The sequence below is a fragment of the Elephantulus edwardii genome, unplaced genomic scaffold, assembly GCF_000299155.1.
Source record: "Elephantulus edwardii isolate Elephantulus edwardi_28Jun2011 unplaced genomic scaffold, EleEdw1.0 scaffold00006, whole genome shotgun sequence".
NCBI classification, from domain to species: Eukaryota; Metazoa; Chordata; class Mammalia; order Macroscelidea; family Macroscelididae; genus Elephantulus; species Elephantulus edwardii.
The window spans coordinates 27,591,908-27,615,120 of NW_006399756.1; the positions used below are offsets into that span (position 1 = coordinate 27,591,908).

A 23,213-nucleotide genomic window follows, 5' to 3' on the forward strand; every position below is an offset into this window, starting at 1 on the left:
AGCTGAGTGATGGCTGGCTATCGGGGGTGAATGTGGATTTTCATTTTTATTCACAGCAAATGACGATGATCACAGATTTAGCACCTTAGTTCGTACTTCCTCTGCACCTGAATCATCTATCGCTGTGATGCCTGAGCTGTAAGTGAGAAGGCTGTACCGTCAGATAACTTTTCTGTGATTGCTCCAGGACTGCTGTTTGCTCCAATCTAAAGGGTGATTTTCTTATTAGAGAAAGTATTCAATATTATCTAGGAGATGGAAGCTTTGAAGGTATTTTATAGTGGTGACAGGTGTTTTGGCTGAAGAGCAGGCTGTTTAATGAGTCAAATGCATATTATTCCCTCTTAAGTATTAACTTCTTTTAAGCAATTGAATTAGATTTTTTGGCTCGAAATGGTGCTTTCTTCTATATTTGATTTCTCGGTTTTCTTAGTAGATATTACCGTCTCTTCCAATATTTCTTCAAAACTTTCCCCGATCTGGGAGGTTTTCTTAGAAGCTACCTTAGAAGCCTCCTCTTCTTCCTCCTCTTTCTTAAGTGACAGCCCAGTGGATGAGACTTTGGAACTTGTAGAACTGAGGATTCTGGGTGGGAGCAAATAACCTGGATTGGGAAGCGGATTCAGCCCTGAAATGCTTAATCCACTGGTACTAAAACGGGTCTCTTCGCCTTCCAGCAGTTTCCTATAAATCCAACAGAGAAAAACTCTCAGGAAATCAATCTGCATTCCCTCCCCCCCCCCCACAAAAAAAAAAAAAGAGATAATATAATCCTCCAGTTCCTATTCATTTCAGAGAGATTGAGACCAATGAATAGTGAATTCCAAGGCTCTGCGCATGTTGTGTCTATATGTATATAACACACACACACACACACACCCCATCCTCAGCAGGGCCTGTTTTACAGCATTGACAAAGGGAAACATCTACTACTCCTGTTGGCCACATCACACCTATACGTTGCATGTACGAGTTTCTAAAGCTCTAAGGAAAAAATAATTTTGTTAATTAGCACCTTAAATGCAACAGGGATAAAGAGGCAAGAAGCCACAAAGGAGGAAAGAATTGCATCATTATTCTTGAACTTGAGATTGAAACTTTCTCAGTGCATAGCAGAACTGAAGGAAGGGAACCACGGGACCTCTGGTGGCCTAGTAGCAAAAAGCTGCGCTACAATCCTTCAAGTCTTGCAGTTTGAGTCCACCAAATTCTCTGCTGGAGAAGGAGGGGAAATCTCCTCCTATACCAGTCAGATCCAATTTGACGGTACACACACACAAAATAATAATAAAAGAAAGAAAAAACAGGGCAAAAAAATGGTTATGAAAATGGGTATGAAGTATCTAATATAGTCATTGTTGAATCGGCTCATAGCTGAACCTCCAGCAAGTTTGCAGAGGCAGTAAATCACCTGGGTGGAGAGAGCCCATCTTTCTCCCACTGACGGAGCAGCTGTTAGATTGAAAGCATGTGCCTTTGGCTTGGCAATGCAACCACTTACCAATAAGCCACCAGCACTCCCTTTAATACAGTAATAGCATATTAAAACTCAAATGCATTGCTGTGCAGTCACAACTGACTCAGAGCTGACCCTCCAGCAGGTTTTCAGAGGCTATAAACTGCACAGGAGTGAACTGCCTATCTTTCTCCTACTGAGATGCTGGTGGACTAGAACCCTTAAAGCGGCCTCCACCTTTGGGTTAGCAGCACAACGTCCTGTCCACCAGGCCACCACAGCTCCCCAGTGACATATCAGTAGTCTTTTTTTTTTTAATGTATTGCTACTGCTTTAAGATAAACAGTCACTGTATATTGCCTTACCAGAAGGTCAACAGAACATGTCACCATTAGAATGTTCTATGTTGCATCAATTTTATTTTTCAAGGTAATCTATTGGGCTTTACTTCACTGTTTGTATATTCGTATGTTGTTGAGTATCATCGGGTCTGAACCAACCCACAGAGGACTTTATAATGAGTTTTCGGAGGCAGTCAATTGCACGGGAAGAAACTGCCCATCGTTCTTCGGCAGAACAGCTGGTGGATTCAAACCATGTGCCTTTGAGATTGCAGTGCAGTTTCTTACCAGTAGGCCACCAGAGTTCAATATATTCATATAATTCCCTTAAATCCTTGGCAGAGATACACAGGAAATTCCAAGGTGTAGCTGAGCTATATATATTTCAGTAGATGGACAGAGAAGTCAGCTCAACTGAAATGTACCAGCCATATCATTCCTTATTTTCCTTTACATTCAGAAGCCAGAGGGACCAGCACCATTCCTTTGAGTAGCATTGGTCCAGATGTCTGGATCTGTTCGGGTGAGCATACCCATTTAATGAATTACCTGTATGCGGCTATCTCAATGTCAAGAGCCATTTTGACATTGAGCAAATCTTGGTATTCCCGAAGGTGGCGAGCCATCTCACTCTTGGTGTTTCTCAGATCATTCTCCAGCTGTCCGATGCTGTCCTGGGAAGCAACACACCCCAAATATTTAGGTCAAAACAGCTAAGACTCATTAAGACTTCCCCAAGATAAAAGTGTTCAACCCTGACTATACATTAAAACACCTAAGGAACATATTCTGATCCATTTGTCCTCAAAACGCAGTCCCAGTATCTGCAGCTTTTCACGAAGGTCATCAGAAGATTCTGATGCCTGGGAAGATTCTGAGGGCTGGAAAGAACCAGTATTCTCAACTGAACACTGGGGAGATTTTTTTCTTTTTCTAAAAATTTACTTACCATCCGTCCCTGCTTGTGATATTGCTAAATAACCCAGTTGTGGCATGGCCTTTCCAAAATTGAAAGACTTTGTATAGGGACTTAAGAGTCAGAAAATTCCAACTGTGGGAGGCACAGAGCAGACAACACTCCTTCTCTGCCTCCAACTGAAACCTTCATTTTGGTTTTGAAGCCTTTTCTGGAAGTGTGTCACTCAATAAATTTACATAGTATTTTACATGATGGTTAAGAAGAAAGCAGATCTTGCTGCACCTGCTTACAATCTTCCAGTACTTTTGAAATAAAACTGCTTTCTTTTTTGCTCATTGTGCTTCAACCTACCTCATCTTTTCTGCTCCTTAAATATCTGGAGTTCACTGTTGTGGTCTCTGGCTCATTGCGCTTGCTCTTTTCTCCGCCTGGAATGTTCCGTGGTGACTCAGGACATGACTGATTCCTTATCACTTGGTTTAAAAGTCCCCTCTTCAGACTAGTCCTCCTTGGCATCTGATTTAAGGAACTGCTCCCTTGTCTCATCTAGCCTGCAGATTACTCTTCCTCAAGCCCGTTGCAAACCCAAACAGAAAGTTGATCTCAATTGGAAAAAGGGCAAATGAGACGAAGGCACCCATTAGAAAGGAGCCACCTTGCTCTATTACTCCCCGAAAGGACCATCCTCATTTATTTCTAGATTATGTTTTGTTACCTTTCTCTATCACAGAGTTACTTAATCTCAGCTGTATTCTTTGTTGCAGGGAGGGGTTGTCCTGTGCATTGCAGAATGCTTAGTATCTATCATCCCTGGTCTCTCTGCCTACTAAATACTAGTAGCACCTTCCCTCCAGCTGTGATAAATGCAAATGTCCCCAGACATTGTTAAAAGTCTCCTAGGAAGGAGAAATCACTCCCGTTTTAGAACTACTGTTCTATGATGTAATTAACACAGAAGCAGGGACCCTTTTATCACTGGGAGCCCAGGGCCTAGCACTGCACACACTGTGAATACTCAGTGAATAGCTGTTGGCTGAATAAACGTTATTATACAAGAACGTCTTTTTTTTTTACCTCCAAAGGTGTGAGCAGATAATGCACATAATTCAGCTGCCTATTTGAAATGAAATGAAGAGCAACTGAGAAGTACTTATATGAAATAGCAATGCAGATAAATACATCAGAAACATCAAGAAGGTGTGTGCTCCGAATCCCGTCACTCCCTCTGTGTGCATGTAGACTTGGTGATGGGGAAAGGCAGGGCTGACGTATGAGGCAGTGCAAACTTCCAAAGCAAGATAATCTGCAGAAAGAATTAAAATTCATGCCACCCACCTGTTCTATAAATATTGACAGGAATACCGCAAAGGAGAGTCAACTGACTGATGGGTAGAGAGCAAGTGGTGATAGGAAGTGGTGGGAATACATTACACAGTAATGGAACTATTCCAAAGAGTGTTTAAGAGATCATAAGAGCTTAAAAGGATTTTCACCAGAAGACTTTTTTTTGGTGGATGCCACATGAGCTTAAATGAACATACAAACAAGTCTGCTATTTTTGGATTAGGGCTAACAGGATACTACTATTGTGGTAACTCTGAAAGGCACTGAGGATAAGGAGAAAGGGGGGGGAAATGGATGAGAAAAAGAGAAAAATTTCACCCTCTTAGACTGCATTTTTTACCCTGCCACAATCCTTCAACATACATACCTCACTCAGTTTCCTACCTTCTCCAAACCTTCCACTTCTGCTTATGGAAAATGATTATATTTCTTCTTTTCTGATGGGTCCTGAGTTCCTCACATATGGATTCCAGGTAATGAACATCACATTATTATGAGTTCATTATCTGTTACATTAAATAAAGATTAGAACAGCATGATATAAGTGTTCAATAAATGGCAGCAATTTTAGTGTTGCTAATATTACCAAGTGACTTTCCACCCTTTTAAGACATGAACAGACTAATCAGAAAGCCACCGACTTAGAGAACTAAGGAATACTGGGTCCCATTGCCATGAAGCCAATTTGGCTACAGAACAGAGTAGAACTGCTCTAGAAGGTTTCCAAGGCTGTAATTTTACGGAATCAAACTGCCACAATGTTCTCCTTTTATAGGTCCGAACCAACCTTGTGGTTAATCACTATACCACCATAATTTATTTCATATTGGAATATTGTTTCTGAGTACCATCAAATTAGAGCTGATCTCCAACAGATTTTCAGAGGCAGTAGACTGCAAAGGAGGAAACGGCCCATCTTTTCCTCATGAAGCAGCAGGTGAACTTGAACTGCGTACCTTTGGGTTGACAGCACAATTCCTTACCACTCAGCTACCACAGCTCCTAAAGTTCTAGAATTTTTTAAAAAATTGTAATTCTGAATAAAAAATATTCTAAAAGTTTTTAGTACCAGTCTCTCTGGGAGCATTAAACATTATCAAATCTTTCCTAGCAAGATATCCTTTCTTAAGGGTGATGATGGATTCTGTAATTCAGTGATGTCCTTTATCTGAGTAAATGAGGTATATGTGACAATTTATTTCTACCCTAACTAGCCCCAAAGAGCAGTGTTCAAGTTCAAGGTTGGTGCTTAAGGGTTCTTTTTGTTATGAAGCTGAACTGGTCTTGTTCACAAGGAGGAACTATTCCCATCTATTTTGCTGATGGATCAAACACCAAATTACAAAGGATTTAAAAACCATGTAATATAAGAATGATTAGGCCGTGCTCATCACAGTATCCAACTTTCAAATACATGTTTTAAAGCAGATCTACCTCACTAATGGGTTAATTAAGTCCTTTGTAAAAAAGGACTGCTGCGTTTCCCATAACAAGATTGTTGGTTGGCTGAGTTTTTAGATAGATGAGATTTCCTTGAATGTTATGCACCTCCTAAATCTAGTTCGTGGATCAGAGTAGACAAAAAGCACAGTTTTGTTCTTTTCAGGAGAAGCTGTGCCGCCTGCTGACCAGAGCTCTTCAAAAGTTCATCTCTTTGTTTGCTCTCCACTCCCTCACACTAGGCTGTGTCTTGCATTGCCCTTCAAAAGCCCTGCCAAAGATGGCCTCCAGCTCGCAATCTGAGCAGAGTGCTGCAGTCGGCCCCTCCCCCAGCCACGCAGCTGCTGCTGGCTTAGCCAGAGGGAACGAGTGTGAGAGAGGCACAGCCCAAGTCCAGCTGGGGTCTCTCCTGGAGCAGCCAAGACAAGTGCCTGGGGAGCAGAGTCTACTCCACAGCTGGAAGAATGCCGTTTAGGATTGGGGGGTGGAGGCGGGAAGAACGGGCTAAACGAGTATCAGCAACAGAGAAAGGCAGGATAAACAGTGTGGTGGGTTTCATCACTCCTAAGCATCCCTCCGTCAGGTAAGCAGTAATAGTGCAGAATCCAATTCAAAGAAGACATCCAGAGCAATGAACCACGGTGAGGGGAGAGGGTTTTTATATGTGTTCTACCTATAGGTTACTGCGTCTCTTCACATGCCTGTCTTTGTCCCCGTCAATGCTTTCTCCTTCCCACCCTCAACTTAAAAATTTGCATTGTATGAATCCTTGGTAGCTGATTTACACTAGAAGATGGGCTATAGGTTAGTGCGTCCTCCAACGCAGTTTTAGGACTGAAAGATTGCAGTATTTTGACTGAAAACACATATTCTGGAGTCCCTCCAGTGAAGAACTAAATTTGTACTTTTGGGAGTAGGCGAAGAATCTGTTTTATTTTTAAGCTCTAGGTGATCTTGATGTGTTACTGGGTTTAGAAACTACAAGTATAATTTTATTTCAGGAAAGGATGCTTTCCTGGTAGCCCAGGTAACTAATCCCAGCAAGGATAGTGAAGGGTAAAGGGACAAAACCTCCAAAAACCAAAGAGTTTTAAAAATCAAAACTAAACAAAGCTTTCCCCCCTGAATTTTCACTTCAGACATGGATCCATCAAGCAATAGATTTATATGCAGCCACTGCCACCCCTAATCCCCAAGGGTCAAGACCCCTCCTGCTATTTAATTAGGTTGTACTCCAGTCGCATATTGAAGAGAAGCAGCCAGATTTGGCTCAGCTCCCTGGAGAGCATTAACCAACAGTGATCTTGATTGCTCAGCAAGGTCTTTCAAGGAAAGCTTCAGCTTTCCAAGACCAGCTACAAGGTCTTGGTGGTAGAGGTCTAGGCCCCCAAGTACCCTCCAAAAATATCCTTAGACATCTTTGGCAAAAGCTGGGGTTCTAATGGCAGGGAAGTGGCCATTTAGGCACCAGAACCCTCCTGGGTTAGAAATGAAAAGACTTTAGATAAAGGGATGGCTGTATTTGACTTTGGAAGATATAGGCTCTTTATAAGGGCTCTTCTTGGCTTATCTCTCTCGTACACTACTGTGGACTTACTACATCACTTTTCAAAAGTATAATAAGCTGTTTCTCTTCAAAAGGCGGTCTGTTCTCTGGGGTAAAGGACTTGTGACTTTAATAGAGCTTTCCTCTTCCTCTTAGAAGGCAGCAAGAAGGAAAAAGAGAGCAACTTACCAATACTGCAGTGAAAGGGGAGGGGTGGGGTGAGAGGGCAGGAAAACAATGGCTGACTCTCATCATGGAAAGGGAAGGGTTTTTTTACTGTGGTCAGCCCTGCTAAAATTGTTACTGAGAACAAATAGAAGACACACCTGTGGTTTCAGGCCTTCAAGACTGCAGGTGAAGTGTGAGGCCCACCTAAACCTTGGGTCCTAAGGGGTAGGAAATAGCTCTCTATTGCTGACCTTCTGTCCACTCCCACCAGGCTCACCAAGCTGATGGGTCAGTACTGCAGAGCTGCAGCTGCCGCAGCTTCTGTCTCCACTTCTTGTAAACCCGTGTCTGGATGGTCTAACACTAGACAGTCTTCTCAAGCAAACAAAACAAGGAAGATAGCACAGCAGTGACCTCTTAGAATGAAGGGGCTGTCAGAAACTAATTAACATGGCAATTCAGATGGCAGATTGGGCTAAGTTACCCTACACATACTGGCCTAAACCTCCGAAGACCATTTAGCTCATCCTTTGAAGCTACCAGAAGAAAACATGAAGCCTCATCTAACCAAACGCGGTGAGGGCTAGGTCATGGAGTAAAAAGTTGGGGTTACAGATTTTGAAATAAATAGAAGTATTTATTTGAAGTTAATATTGTCATTCTCAGCCAACGAAAATAAAGTACAAAGCAAGCTTTCGTCCACCATCAAAAGGAGTAATTTGTAATAAATAGCAAATACCTGTAAGCCAGTCATTCCTTAGCTGTCGGCTAAAGCAGTACTTTTGAGATTCCATTTCAGTAGTTCTATTAAGGACCCACTCTATTAATTTACTCAAATGCAAGCTTTGATCCTGACTAGGTTGAATAATTGTGACTTTCTGGACTATCGCCAGTCTAGTCAATGGAGCTTTTATTTTACCTTGAAGCTGGTCTACATATTTTAAATTCTTTTCTACACTTTTCACTTACCATCTCCTGCTATTGTGTCCTTTGTTTCATAAACCTACAACATCTGATAGTAAAAACAGAAGATGCACTGGCCTTTGTTGGGAGAGGAAAAAGCCAATCAATACTTCATAGGAGCTTAAAAAGCAAGTGAAGACAGGAGGGGGAAAAATAAATGGCTTATAACAAAGAGACTCCACCTCTATGATTAATCACATGCACTTAGGCTGGAAAAATGTTTAGGAAATGGACATTTTCAAGTGGGAACTCACAGCTGTTGAGCAGATTAACTGGTTTTTGTTGAGTGCTAAGCCATCCATGAAAGTGAAAATTGATGCTGTCAATGAGGGGACCTGTGATTGCAGGTACCCAAGACTGACGTGTTGGTAGTGCAGTGGGGGAGGGGGAGATCAAAGCAGTTAATGGCCTAGAGAGCCATAACTGGGACATGAGACTGGAGAAGGGCAGAGGGAGAGGGAGGAGGAACTGGGCAAAGGATGGGGAGTGGGAAAGAGTGCCAGAAAGAACATTTCTGAGACGGAAAGACGTGAGGCGGTTCATTCCGTGATCAGCACCACGGACAGCGCCCAATCTGCGCCATGCGCTCTCTGGCAGTAAAGTTTCATTATGGGGGGGAAAAATGTCGACCAGCGGTTAGAAAAATAGACCACTACTACTAGTCCAACTATCTAGGTGTGAGCTCCTAATCTCTATTTCTTTGGAGGTGAAAGTCAAGAAAATGGGTTAGACCCTTTTCCCTTTTGGTGTAGCCAAATGCTTTACTAAATGCAAATGCTTTGCCCAGCCCTGGGACAGACTTGCTCCATGAACATCAATTCCAGGGCCCACAGAAAGCCTTTCCGAAGTCATCTAAGGCGACAGACAACCCAGACACTAGGGCTGACAAGGAGAGACCATAATCCGCCTGGGTGGGCTCACTTCGAGTTTGGGTGGGGGTAGGCTTCTTTGTTAGCAGAGCTCAGACAGGGACCTGAGGCGCAATGGAAAAGAGAGTGGGGACTGCAGGGCTTTTTGCCGGCGAACACCTCCCTTCTTTCCTCCGCTTGCCTGGGTTCCCAGGGTCAGAATTTGCCGGGGAGCGTGGGTGGGCTCAAGCAGGAAGGGGACAGGGCGCCGCCCTTCTTGCACACTGCAGCCTCACCTGGTAGCCTGCCACCTCGGCGCTGTGCCGCTCCTCCAGCTCCAGGATCTGCCTCTCCAAAGACTCGTTGGCCCCGCGCAGGCCCTCAATCTCGATGGTGCGTGCCTGCAGCTGGCGACGGTACTCGTGGATCTCTTCCCGGCTGGCCCGGATAGCTTCAGTGCTGCGCGCCGCCTGCTCGTTCAGGTTGGCGAACTTGGACTTGTACCATTCCTCTGCGGACTGCAGGTTCTTGGCGGCCAGGGACTCATACTGGGCGCGAATCTCTCTCAGTGCCGAGCTCAGGTCTGGCTTCGCCACAGCCACGTCCACCTCGGCCGCGGCCTGAGAAGACGCCTGCAGTGTGGCCAGCAACTCGGCCACCTCTTCGTCGTGCACTTGGCGCACGAAGGCCAGCTCGTCCAGCAGCGACTCCACCTTCTTCTCCAGGTCCAGGCGGGCCAGCGTGGCGCCGTCCACGTCGCGCTGCTGCGCCTTCAGGGCACGCTCGGCGCCTTCGCGTCCCCGGCTCTCCTCCTCGCAGCGCGCCCGCAGCCGCTGCACCTCCTCCGCCAGCCCGTCGCGCTCCAGCAGGGCCTGCGCGCGCGCCGAGCTCGCCTCCTCCAGCTGCGCACGCAGGTCGCGCAGCTCGCGCTGGAAGAGCTCGCCGACGCGCGACGGCTCGGCGTGGCGCTGCCGCAGCGCGGCCAGCTCGGCCTCGAGCGCGCGGTTCTGGGTCTCCAGCTGGTGCACCTTCTCGATGAACACGGCGAAGCGGTCGTTGAGGCCCTGCAGCTGCTCCTTCTCGTTGGTGCGGATGATCTTGTACTCGTTGGTGCGCGCCGCCGCCTGACTCAGGTCCAGCCCGTCGGACGCTGTTGACCGGCGATAGGCCAGGCCCAGGCCGAGCGAGGAGACCGAGGAGCAGGCGGCCGAGGAGGCCACATTGCAGCGGGACAGCGACTGCGAGCGGAAGCTGCCCGCGCCGCCCGCCCCGGAGAGGCGCGTGGACAGGCGGGAACCGTCCCCGAACACCTTGCGGTAGGAGGACGAGGCGCACAGGTAGTGCTCGGAGCCGAAGCTCATGCTGCTGGAACCGGGGCCGGGCGTTCGGCTACGGCTTCAACTACAGAGGAAGGGCGAGGTACGCCGGGCGGGGCGCGCGGGGCTGTGTGCGCAGCGTTTTAAGGCGTGGGGGGCCGGGGCGATGCGTTAGGGGCGGAGCTCCTCATCCACGTTTAGCGGAGAGAAGGGGGGGCACCTAGAAGTGGGGGCGGGGAAGCGCAGTGCCTACCGCAGCTGCGCGCATGGTGGCCCTGGGCGCGGGGACAGTACATTCTGTATTGGAACCACCTCTTGTCCCCAGTTGAGCAGAAGGGGTGCCTAAAGACGAGGGTTCCTTATCCCCACACCACTCAGCTCTGGCTCGTCCTTTGACCCTGGGCTTCCTCCCGGCTTTAGCCTACTGGGAGGGTGGGCTTTCTAGGAGCTGGTCTGCACGCTCGACACTGCCCTGCCTGGAGTTACTAATGGCGAGACCATGTGTCTTCAGTCAGACTCGGGACACTCCCAGAGCGAGCCTTTGTCCTCACTCTCAACCGGTTCAAGGCTCCCAGGGGAGCAAAGTGGGCTTAAGTGTTAGAGAGCGTCTCTCTGTTCTTTTGCAGTTCTTGTAAGTGCTCAGGACGCGAGGCCACAAAGAGGGTCTTGGAAGCTCTCAGGTAGAAAGGGGAGCTGTGGGTAGAAACAGGAGCTGTGGAAGAGAGAAAGAGGGAAAAGAGTGGACAGGAAAAAAGGACCAGATTGGGAAGGGAAGCGCTGGGAATTCACGGGGCCCCTTGCCAACACCGCAAAGCACAAAGTGCACGGGACCATGAATTAAACTAGGGACTGGATCTTGCAGATGTTTGTTTCTGGAAAAAAATATTGTAGATTTTTAATTCTTTGTTTTAAAAGATTTTGAAGTGAACCTTTAAAAACCGCGTGGTTTCATCTAAAAAGAAACTGGCTGCTTCTGAAAATGGAAAAAACTGAGATGCCCCTGTTTTTTGCATCAGAGAAGAGTGCTCCCTGGCTCAGCCCAGCTCCTACCAGGACACCAAGCACCACCTTCTTAAAGCCCCTCCTGAAATTAGGCTTTCAGTTTGCTCATGTCTTGCAGGAAAGATCTAATTTGGACCTGGGAGAACCTAATTCCTATGATGATTCCCTTTTTGGACAAAAGGTCTCTGGGAACTCTCGCAGTGGGGACGGGCCAGGGTGACTCAGCTTCCTTTATTTGCCTTGAAGAGAGCAATTGGAAAGATGAAGGTTGATGGGGTGGAGGGTGACCATGTAGAGTCTATTTTATGCATTTCTCCTTCTGGCCTTTGATATCCTCAGAATGCAAATAGGACACTGGCTAGAGAGTAAGTAGGAAGAACTTTTCTGTAGGCTTCGGAATTCCAGCCTGATGGCCTTTATTGTGGAATCTAAAGGGTAGAATTCCTAGTTAAATGTGTTGCCATTGAGTCAGTTTCCACCCTAGCAACTCAGCAGAATGAGACTGGCCTCGCACTGTGCCCCTGCTGTGCTCAAGCCCATAGATTGCAGCCATGTCAACCTATCTCATGAAGATCTTCGTTTTCACCTCATAGTTTTCTGTGTTACAAAGAACGATATCCTTCTCCAGGGACTGGGCCCTCCTGATAACATGGCCAAAGGAAGTGAGTCAAAGTCTCACCCTCCTTGTTTCTAAGTTAGAATGTTGGCTGCACTTTTTCCAAGACAGATTTGTTTGTTCTCTTAACAGTCCATGGTTGATGCCATTATCGTCACCAACACCATCATTAAAAACACCAGTTCTTCTTTGTTCTTTTTAATGCTTTATCCAACTTAAACTTGCATTGTTTTTGTTGTTATTATTGTGTGTCATCCTGTCAAACTCTGACTCATAGAGACCCTATGTACAACAGCTTTGAACCCTGCTCTTTTTTATTTTCAAATGTGCTTTATTTTATAAATACTTATGTACCATAAATTTGCTTACATAAACACCTCTACCCATGTATTCTCACATAGTCATACTTGCTTATGGATACATATAAAAGCATACTTAACTGCATATATAAACACACATACATAACCCTGCTCTATTTTGAGACAATTTCATTGTCTCTGACACACCTTCCCTCATTACCTCAGTCACTGAGTCAATCCATCTCATCCAGGGTCTTCCTCTCCTGTGCTGTCCCTCCACGCTTTCAAGCATTATGTCCCTCTCCAAGGACTGGTCCCTACTTGTAACATGTCCAAAGTATGCCAGATGGAGCTTCAAAGTCCTTACTTCCGTGAAGTGCTAAATACCTTGGCATGGGGCTGGTTCACTTAAGTACTCAAAGGATACGTAGAACAAAGCTTTATTTCAGTTCATGGAGGTAAGTGTTATCTGAGACATGCAAGGAAAAGAAGGCAGTCATCAGGGATTTTAGAGCATGTTCCTTGCCCTTGTTCTTGATGTTGTGAGATGACAGCCTGTCCCTCAGATTCCTCTTCAAAGATCAAATCCTGAGCTGGAGGGACTCAATTTTGAAGTCTTTGAGCCCAGAAAGACCTGGCAAAGTGGAGAAAGGAAGAACTTGAACTCTGTTGAATGACAGCTCGCACTCTCAGCCTGTTACTTTGTTTGTACAAGCTTACCTCCTACCAAAGGAACCCTGGTGACACTTGGATGCTGACTGAACTGTCAATGGATGACACCACCACTTGTGCTGTGGGAGAGAGATGTGGCAGCCTGCTTTTGGTGGAGGCTAGCAAGATTAGCACCATGAAAGCTCTGTGGGGTAATTCTACTCTAGCCTGTAGGATCTCTGCGTGTCAGAATCAGCACAAAGGCAGTCTGAGTCAGTGCAGACACTCTTTAAGGTAAACCCTTTGCCATCTTACAGAGGAAACTGAGGCTCAGGAACAGTATTTTGTACAAGGTGACTCGTAAACAAAAAATGGAGCCAAACATACCTTCTTTTCTTTTTTACATCTACAATGTATTCCTGATTCTTTAAGTATTACTAATTTCTGTGCAATCAGAATAGGATTGTGGGTTTCCAAATCATTTTAACCAGTAAGAAGTTAGCTTGCTGGCAAGAAGTTGTGTTGCAATGCTGATGGCACAGAGTTCAAATTCACCACGCAGGAGAAGGATGGGCAATCTCCTCTTGTGAAAACCCATCAGAGAGTCAGCTGTGGGTCGGTTCTGACTCGACAATACACAACAACAAGAAGAAGTTAATAGGCTAGTTTGTAATTAAAAGAACATTGGGCTGTATCAGTGTTAATGGGTATGAATCTCAGTTTCTGCCACTTTCTAAGTATATGAAGATCTCAACATCTCCCTCTTCAGGGCCATGAAAGATTGAGAACATTGAAGTGATTTCTAAGATGTTCTATTATAAAGGATTATCATCATTATCCTCTTTCAAATAAAAAACTGATTTTCAAATCAGGACACTGTTTTGCATCTACCAAAAACAGATTATGAGTTGGATTCAGAATTGATATTGTAGGAAATTGTACACCATACCCTTTCCCAGGCCCCTATACCACCTTTTGGGGAGAAAAACCAAAGTCAGATCTATTAAGTTGATTCTGACGCATCATGACCCTCCACTGGGTTTCTGGCTCAAGGGGAGAGTTCTTAAAAGGAGGACACTAGGTACCTCTGGTAGCCTAGTGGCAAGAAACTGCTTTGCAATTGCAAAGGCAATCTCCTCCTGTGCCAGTTGGATCAGCTGGCAAATTAAAAAACATCTGACCTTTCAGTTAACAGTCCAACATATAACACACTACGTCACCAGAGCTCAGCCAATGTCAGTTGTTTGTGGTTACTTCTAGGCTATATTTTTCAATATCATTTAAGCTCTCAAGTAACTCTAATGTATAATTTAAATAATGGCAGATAAAACCCAACTAGAAGATTTTTCCTCTAGACTACAATTGTAATGTCCTTTTAGGTTATTCAGAATTACTAAAAATCAGTAAAATATCCTGATTAGAGTTTCACCTGTTTTCCCTCTTTCTTCCTTTAAAGGTAATCTCCTAAATGCAAAACACATAGAGCAGAGTAAAGAAAGTGAAGGAAAAGGCCTAGATAATCCAACAAAGGGTTAATGGCTCTGGAAATTCTGGAGCAGGTGATAACGTTTGCAGTGTATAGACCACGTTCCTGGGATACCAGACTGAGTTTCCCCTGTGAGAGTTATAATCCGCCTTCTCTTGGCACTCCATGCCAGAGGCCCAGATGTTTGGCTTTAATACTTTTAGCACAAGGCTATCCTTCGAAGGAGTGATCTTGGCTAACCTCAATCAATATAGTTCCTTCCAGCTGGCTGGCTTTCCTGAGGAAGTTCCCTACTGTATGCCAATGCTGTGTTTTAATCTTCCTCTAATGCCCGGCTTGGATAGCACAGATATATTGGTCTGGCATCTTCAGTTCTCCCTCATGCCATGTCTCTGTGATCTCTGACAGTACTGTCCACTCTCCTTTGTTTGAAGGACTCAGTTCTCAGCCTTCTGTTCTTCTCTGTTGTGTTGTTTTGAGGTATTGTTGAGTCAAGTGTGACTCATTGGTACCCTGTGAATGAATAGATCTGAACCCTGTCCTATCCTGTGTCATCCCCACAATCTCTGACATTCTTGTAGCCCATTGCTACAGTCCCTGTGTCAGTCAGCCTGGTTGACGGTCTTTCTCTCTTTCCCCCTCCCCCCACCTTCCCAAGCATGATGACTCACTCTAAGGAAAAGCCTCTTTTAGCATCATGCCCAAAGTATGTGAGGCAAGGCTTTATCATCTTTGTCTTCAAAGCCATGTGAGAGGAAGCTTCTCGGTTTTTTTAAAAAAATATTTTTATTATTTTGTGTGTGTGTGTACCATCAAAGTGGATCTGACTGGTACAGGAGGAGATTGTCCCGCCCTCTCCAGCAGCACATCTGGTGGATTCAAACCACTCACCTCTGGGATTGCAGTGCAGCTTCTTGCCACTAGGCCACCAGAGCTCAAGAGATGAAGCGTCTTTATTATCTTTGAAGGCAAAGATGATAAAGGAGAACTCTGCACCTTCTCTAAGGCATGTCTGTTCTTTTGCCAGTTCATGAGATATTCAGTACTCTTCTCCAACAACACAGTACAAAGGTATCTGTTCTTCTTCTGTCATCCTTAGTCATTGTCCAGTTCTGTTAAACTCTTTTAAAAAATTAGGTCCCTTAGAGCTAGGGTAACTTGTGGCAAAAACTTCCTCGAGAGATCTAGTTTGGAATCATAGTTTTTCCTAGCCATGAACAAATCACCGGAACGAATAACTTATATTTACTGAACATTAGTTTCATCACCTGCAAAATTGTAACAAAACTGCTTATCTCAAGTTAGAAATACCTTGGATTTTAAAAAAAAAATTATTATTTTTGTATGTATACCATCAAATTGGATCTGACTGGTACAGGAGGAGATTGTCCCTCTTTCTCCTGCAGAGCATCTGGTGGATTTAAACCGTGCACCTTTGGGATTGCAGTGCAGCTTCCTGCCACTAGGCCACCAGAGCTCCCCTTCAAGTTAGACATACCCTGGAACATAAAAAAATTCAGACTCCTAACTCTAACTCACTGGGTCTAGATTTAAGAACCCTTCACTGGTCCACTGGAGATCACTTTGAGGATGAAATGAGATAATGTGTACATAGCAGTGTATAAATTGTCGCAAACCGAAAAGTCATGTACAGGAATAGGTAAATAGTTAAATAAGTTGTGATCCATTAATATATCAGAATACAAGTCAGCATTTTAAAAACTGAACCATTATTATGCACAACTTGCATAAATCGAAATAGAATCATGCTGAGTGAAAAATGCACATATAGATTTCTTGTTATGTGATTCCATCTGTATAGCATTCTTTTTCTTTTTTAATAGAAATGTTCTTGACATTATAAGACAATGATAGCGGGGAGCTCTGGTGGCCTAGTGGCAAGAAGCTGCAACTACAATCCCAGAGGTGCATGGTTCGAATCCACCAGATGCTCTGCAGGGGAAGGAGGGGCAATCTCCTCCTGTACCAGTCAGATCTGATTTGACGGTACACGCACACAAAAATAATAATAAAAAAAAAGACAATGATAGCGAACAGATCAATGATTGACAGGGTAGAGGGTATGACTATAAGGAGGTAACATGAGATTATGTGTGTGTGTATGTGTGTGTGTGTATGTGTGTGTGTGTGAGAGAGAGAGAAAGGGAGAGAGAGAGAGATGGAACACTCATTATTCACCCCTCTATACTTGTTAAAATGCATAGAATTATGCACTAAGAGTCAGGGGTCAAAAGTAAAGAACTAGTGAAATATAAATAAGGCAAATAGTTGAAATGGTCATGTCAATGTCAGTTTCAAGGTTATGATAATATAAGATGTTCTCATAGGAGGAAGGAGGGTGAATGATTCACGGGAACTCTATTTTGAAGCCTTTTGTGTATCTTTCTTTAACTATTCTTAAACTATTTCAAAATTGTGGTTGTTATGTGCCATCAGTTGACTACAACTCATAGTGACCCTACAAACAACAGACAGAATCTTGACCTATCCCTCACCGTCCTCACAGTGCCCATTGTTGCCACTTGCTCGTCCATCTCTTGGTCTCTTTCTCAGACCTTATACCTTTACAGGTAGGAGGTCTTTTTCTAAGGACTAGTTCCTCTTGAAAATATTCCCAGAGTTTGTGAGATGAAGTTTCACATCCTTGTCCCTAAGGAGCACTGTGGTTGTACTTTGCCAAATAACAGACTTATTTTTTTTTTCCTTTGGCAGTTCATGGACTATTCAGTACTCTTCTCCTACAATACAGCTTGAAAGGATCATGTCTTCTTCCATACTTATTCACTGAATATGGCTTGTAGTGACTACTATCACTTTTCTTAATATAAAATTGTATATAGATCAAACCATATTATTTAAAAAAATAATTATATACATTATATACGGTTGTGCAACTTTCTTTTTACATTTCATAAATCTTACACATTTTCCAACATCAGTATAAAAGGAACACAGGTGATGTAGTGGATTATGTCTTGGGCGGACAACAAAGAGGTCAGTAGTTCAAATCCACCATCCTTTCTGTGGAAGGAAAATGAGACAGTCTGCGCCTGTTAACATTTACAGCTTTGAAAACTTGATCGAAGGTTACTGTGAGTCAGAATTGACTTGATAGCAGTGGGTTAGGTTATTGGTATTTGTGTGATACCTTTGAGTTGTGGTGTTGGAGAAGAGGCTTGAACATACTGTGGACAGTAAGAGAATAACCAAGTGTGTCCTGGAGAGGGTGAAACCTGGTTGCTCCTTGAAGGCAAGAATTTGGAAGCTCCATCTTACATATTTTGGGCACAGGCCAGGATACCAGTCCCTGGAGAAGTACATCATACTTGGAAGGTTGGAGGGACAATGCAGGAGAGGAAGACCCTGGATGAGATGGATTGACACAGTAGCCAGGGTGATGAAGGTGGGTGTGTTTGAGTCAGTGGAACTGGCTCAGAACAGGGCAAGCTTGAGATCTGTTGTACATAGGTTCACAATGAGTCACAGAAGACTTAATGGCACATAACGACAACAACAACAACAGTGTTCAGTTGCATGAATATACCAGTCAGTTTGCTTAATCATGATCTTGTTTCTAGTTTTCACTGATAAAATAACACTGATTTTTTTTAACACTGATTTTTTTAGAAGGAGTAAATTGCTTAAGTAAAATCTTTATTCAATCAACCAACAAACCTCATCCACACACCTATTGTGTGTCCAGCTTCATACTAGTTGTTGTGTGTGACTGTTTGTATGGGAGAACAAGACATAAGATATTGTTGTGGAAGATTTCTCCTAAAAATCTTATATTCAGTTGAGGGACTATGGGTAATTTGTAAAATTTTAAGGATGGCCAGATGGTCTGTAGCTAAGTAAACTACAGACCATATGTGCTAAGAGTGAAGCCCACCTTTTTTCTGCATCTAGTTTTATGGTTATTGGTGAAGCCATGCTTCTTTATCCTTCGTGATGAAAAGATGCTTGCATGAGCATATCATTAGGGAAAGTAGGGTCATGCCGCACCATTAGCTGAATGATATTTGAAAAAACATAGCATCAAGTTAGCCATGCTCTTCTTTGTCCTTTATCCACAAAATTAAACTGTTTCTATTTACATACAACATAAAAACAAAGAACTCTGAGTCTTTTGGTTGACTCCAGTCCTTTGTAGTTGTAGTTTTGCTCGCAAATTTGTGTTTACTTAACTTTGCACGGATTGATGTACAGGTTTGTAAAATTCACATGTCCCATATTTTTGTCTAGGTCATCTGGGGTTTCTTGCTAACTACTATTTGAAAACAAAGTTAAAACAAAATTTTCTTTATGCACCGCGATCCCAAGGGCACGTGCTTCAAAGCCGCTTGCTGCTCCATGGGAGGAAGGGGAACAGGCTCTTGTGCCATCGTACCCCTGGAACATCAACTAGGAGCTGAACTATGGTTCTGTCTGACGGCAAACAACAAAAGAAGTCCCTTGGAGATTAGATCTATCCAGAGGGCTCTGCGAATTTCCCCTTTTCTTTCCTTGTCTCTCAGTCTCTCTCTTTTTTTTCTTCTGTGTTTTCATTTATTGCTGTAGTAAAGTAAATGTCTCTTTTATCAAAATGTTATTTCCTGGCTATTAATTCAGGAGTTGTTTTGGATTGTGGCCCCCCTCTTTGATTTAGGGATATGGTATTTTGGTTTTTATTTTTATTAATGTTAATGAACATTTACAGAGATTTTGGGTTTTCAATTCATTCATTTTGCACTTTTTTCTTTACCCTCCCTCCCCCCAGTTCGTTCCTCTCTTTGAAAGGCAAAAGATAAACTTCTTCATTGTTAAATGTGTTTGCTTCCAGAAACTCCTCCTCCTATTTCTTCCTTCCCTTGCAGTAAACTCCCTAGCCTACTCTGACTCAGTATGTAGGAAACAGGGAACGTACTGGGTCACATTTCAGGACCTGGGACAGCTCCCCTCCTCCCTGCTTTAACTTGTGGTCCTGCCTTTTTTCTTTTAAAAAATATTGAAACGATACAGAGAAGATTAGCATGGCCCCTGCGCAAGGATGACACGCAAATTTGTGAAGCATTCCATATTTTCGACCCTGAAATGAACCAGTCTGTAATGAAGGCTAACTCCTAACTCCTTTCACCTACAAGTTTCGTCTTTGGATACAAAGCTAAGTGGATAGTCCTTATGGAGGGACTGTTTAAAAAGAGGCAGGGAGAAGAAAAGAAAAAAAAAAATAAATCTTCACAGAACACCAGAATGGAAATGAATTTTACTTAGCCCTCTCCCCCCTCACTTTTTCCTGATGCCTGTCAGTAAATGAAACAAACAAAACCATTTTGGCTGAATCAGTTCCAGCCTGTACTATCCCTATTGGACAACCTAAGGCTTCCAAGACTGTAATCTTTATGGAATTGGACTGCTGCATATTTCCCCGTCTGAGCAGCTAATAGGTTTGAACCACTACACTTTGGGGTAGCTTCTGAATGCTTAACCACTGTACCACCAGGGACCCTTTATAATTGCTGAACAGATGAGATATAGAGTTCACGGAGGCTCCCTCATCCCCAACATTTCCTGCACCTACATTTTTTATGCTGATGCCTGAAAAAAAACAAAAACCAAACCACCTCTCAGTTCATCTAGGCAAACCTATGGATTAAGTTTTTTCCTATTTTGCAAAGAGATGAGGCCCAATACAGATGAATCCTGGGAAGGGAAACAAAGTGACTCAAGTTCAAATAAGAAAATTTTTCTTACATCTAAGAGAAATATCACAATGGACTGTTTAGAAAAGGAAAGAAGAGATTCCGTTTGAGATTATGAAATAAACCACAAATACAATTTTTTTTTAAACCGCCTAGGATCTGATTAAAACTTCTGGTCTTTATTTTTTAAAAAAGGAAAATTTTTCATGGGAAGTAGAGAGAGCACCAGAGCATTAGGGGATCAGACATATGCTGGGATCAAGGGTACTGTCAAAGACTCTAGAATTTAAAGGCAGACTATGTTCACACCAGTGAAATTTTGCACTTTACTAAAATGGGCATATGAGCCCTACTGTCCCCTTTTCCAGACAGGCATAGCATGTTGTTGTTGTTAAGTGCTGCCGAGTCATAGGCGACTCATCGGGACCCCAAAGTCCTCAACAGCTGTGTGACTTTCATCCTTTCTCCAGGTTCATAGGGTTTCCAGAGGCAAGCCATTTATGAAAATGGATGCCACTCCTGCTTCCAAGCTTGTTTTGATCTGGGAGCTCCACCAAACACCGTCCACCATTGGTAACCATGTCAGTGTCACAGTGTTCAGCTTCACAGCAAGCACCAGTTACCTCTGTAGGTCAAGTGGACACATCAGGGCTATATGACCTAGAAGAATAGCATAGACTAATTTTTAAAAGATCTGTTTGTATAGTGGCTTTAAAACATGTTATCTAAAAAAAACAAAAACAAAAACAAAAAAAAAACCCAACCAACCATGTTATCTTCTTTGTTCCTCACAATAGACTTAGGAAGGAGCATGATGTGTTTTATTATCTCCATTTACCTAATTAATAAATTGAGGCACAGTGAAGTTAGGGAAGTTCTACAAATTAACACTTCTAGAAAGTGTCCGAGCTAGGTCTTTAACTCAGTTTCTTTGACCCTGGTTTCCTTGTTGTAGGGTCTTGTGATTGTCAAGGACCACGCGATGAGGTCACCAGAAGTAATGAATGGGAGAAGTTTGTAAGCCACCCTGTCTAATTAAGGAAGACACAGATCTCAGCCACATGGCTAGACGTTTAGGAACAGCCATATGGCTGGGCATAGGGGGACTTAAATATACTTTGGAATCTGATCAACACAGCTCTTAGTGGCCGAGATGTGCTGTTTGCTGATGCTCAGTCATCAGGACAGCTTGTGAGATCCTGTTTCCACAGTTCTGTCTGGTCTGGCACTAGCTACGTATCCTGTGAAAATTAACCTTCAGGCCTTTGCTGACTCTGCATTTATATTATCTCAATGATATTCTCTCTTTTTACTCTGTGCCCTTCAACTCCAATTCTTATTATCATCTTACAAACCTTTTTCAGAGATCTCTGGCTCTGTTTTCTGATTGGCCTGGTTACTCTCCAGTCATCTTATGTCCTTCTACCTCTTAAAGCCACTTCCTCACCTAGAAGTTGGCTGCCCTAAAGTCACGCATCATCTCCTGCTCTGATTAGCTTCTGCCGAGAACAGTAAGTCACATGCTACTGAATATGGTTCCTGGTGGGGAAGACCTGTGCCTGCCAGTAGGAGGGTGGGAGCATAGCAGGCAGGCAGGCACCTACAGTCATTGATTTCCTCCTTCTCCCACACTGTGCTGCCAGGCTCTCTGTGGTAGTCACCCCTGTGGCCTGCATCTACTTCTGTCATTTCACAAGTCATAGAAGAGAAGTATGTATGTATGTATGTATGTATGTATGTATGTATGTATGTATGTATTTATGTATGTATGAGGTGAGGTGTATCCTGCAGGTATTTTTACACACATTTCTGGATTTAGCAAATAACTGTCATATGACAATGTATAATTAGGAGTTACTTGAATGATCTCCAACTTACAGTTTCTGAATGGGGCTATTTCTTTTAATACTGAAAATCAGCTTGCAGAGTTTTGGTTTTGTTTTTTGGTTTTTTGTTGGGTTGGTTGTTTGTTTTTTTGTTTTTGTTTTTTGTTGTTGTTGTCTTGCCAACTTTGCAGTACAGGAAGCCTGACATGCATAATCAGGGCAGACTGAAGTCTTGGTGATTTCATGAGGTAGACCTGGCTTCCTATATAATGTAGGGGAAAGGACTGAATTGTGGAGATCAGGTCATTCTGTGACTGTGGCAGAGATTAAATATCTCAGTTCTCAGTCTCCCTTGTAATAATATTGAGGCATGGGTTAACTTTTGCTCAAGGAGCTGTGAACAGAGTGGTGTATGTTCTCTATTCTTGTCCTAGAAATTGGAGGTGAGGTGATGGAACTGACAAGTTAAAAGTAGCCTGGACAAGGATAACTGAGTCATCATCTGGCAAAGTGTTGCCCTGAGGAGCTGGGCCAGTAAAGGACTTTGTGTGAGCAGGTTACAGACCTGTGTGGGTTAAACCCTGGAGATTTAACTTGAACATGAACTTAGATTAAAAAACCTTCACAGAAAAGCTGAAACTGTAATCTTAGCAGAAAACTGTGTGACTTTGGATTTGGCAATGAATTCTTAGGACACAGAAAACATAAAATACAAAATGAAAAGTAGATAAATAGTATTTTGTCAAACTTAAAAATTGCCAAGATGTAGGATGATGTGTGAAATAAAATGTATATGAATGAAAAAAACCTCTTAATTCAAAAAAGTAACAATAAAAAAAAGATATAGAGTGTTTTACCAATAGATGAGTGGATAAAGAAAAAAATGTGATGTATCTGTACAATGGAATATTATTAGTCAGCTTCAGTGAGTAATTCTAGTATCACAGCAACGTACAAACCTCCACATACGATGAACTGACAGGTAATTGGTGGTAAAACCCAGCTTCATTCTCCCTCACTTACTGCTGTCCAGCAATTCTGACTCACAGCAATCCTCCTCTGTAGGGTTTCCAAGTCTATGAATCCTCAGAGGAGGAGACCTTCCTCCCATGGAGCTGCTGGTGAATTTCAACTGCCAGACAACACAGAGCCTTTTGACTGACATTGTAACACACTGTGGACTGTGCACTGTGCACCAGCACTTGTTTCTGTAGTTTAGTTTATGGTATTATATGAATGTTACTTAGTTTGGGTAAACGTATGTTAAGGGAAGCAGGGTGAAAGATACGG

General features: G+C 43.4%; 1 protein-coding gene across 1 annotated transcript; it reads right to left on the bottom strand.

Annotated features, from left to right (window-relative positions):
- INA (internexin neuronal intermediate filament protein, alpha) lies at nt 1–10,386 on the bottom strand. Its single transcript, XM_006879968.1, has 3 exons — nt 9,322–10,386; nt 2,347–2,471; nt 1–684 (listed from the first exon to the last, which is right to left on the bottom strand). Exons 1-3 carry the CDS (start codon nt 10,384–10,386, stop codon nt 375–377), a joined length of 1,500 nt encoding a protein of 499 aa, XP_006880030.1. The 3' UTR covers nt 1–374.
- Nucleotides 10,387–23,213: the final 12,827 nt, after the last annotated feature.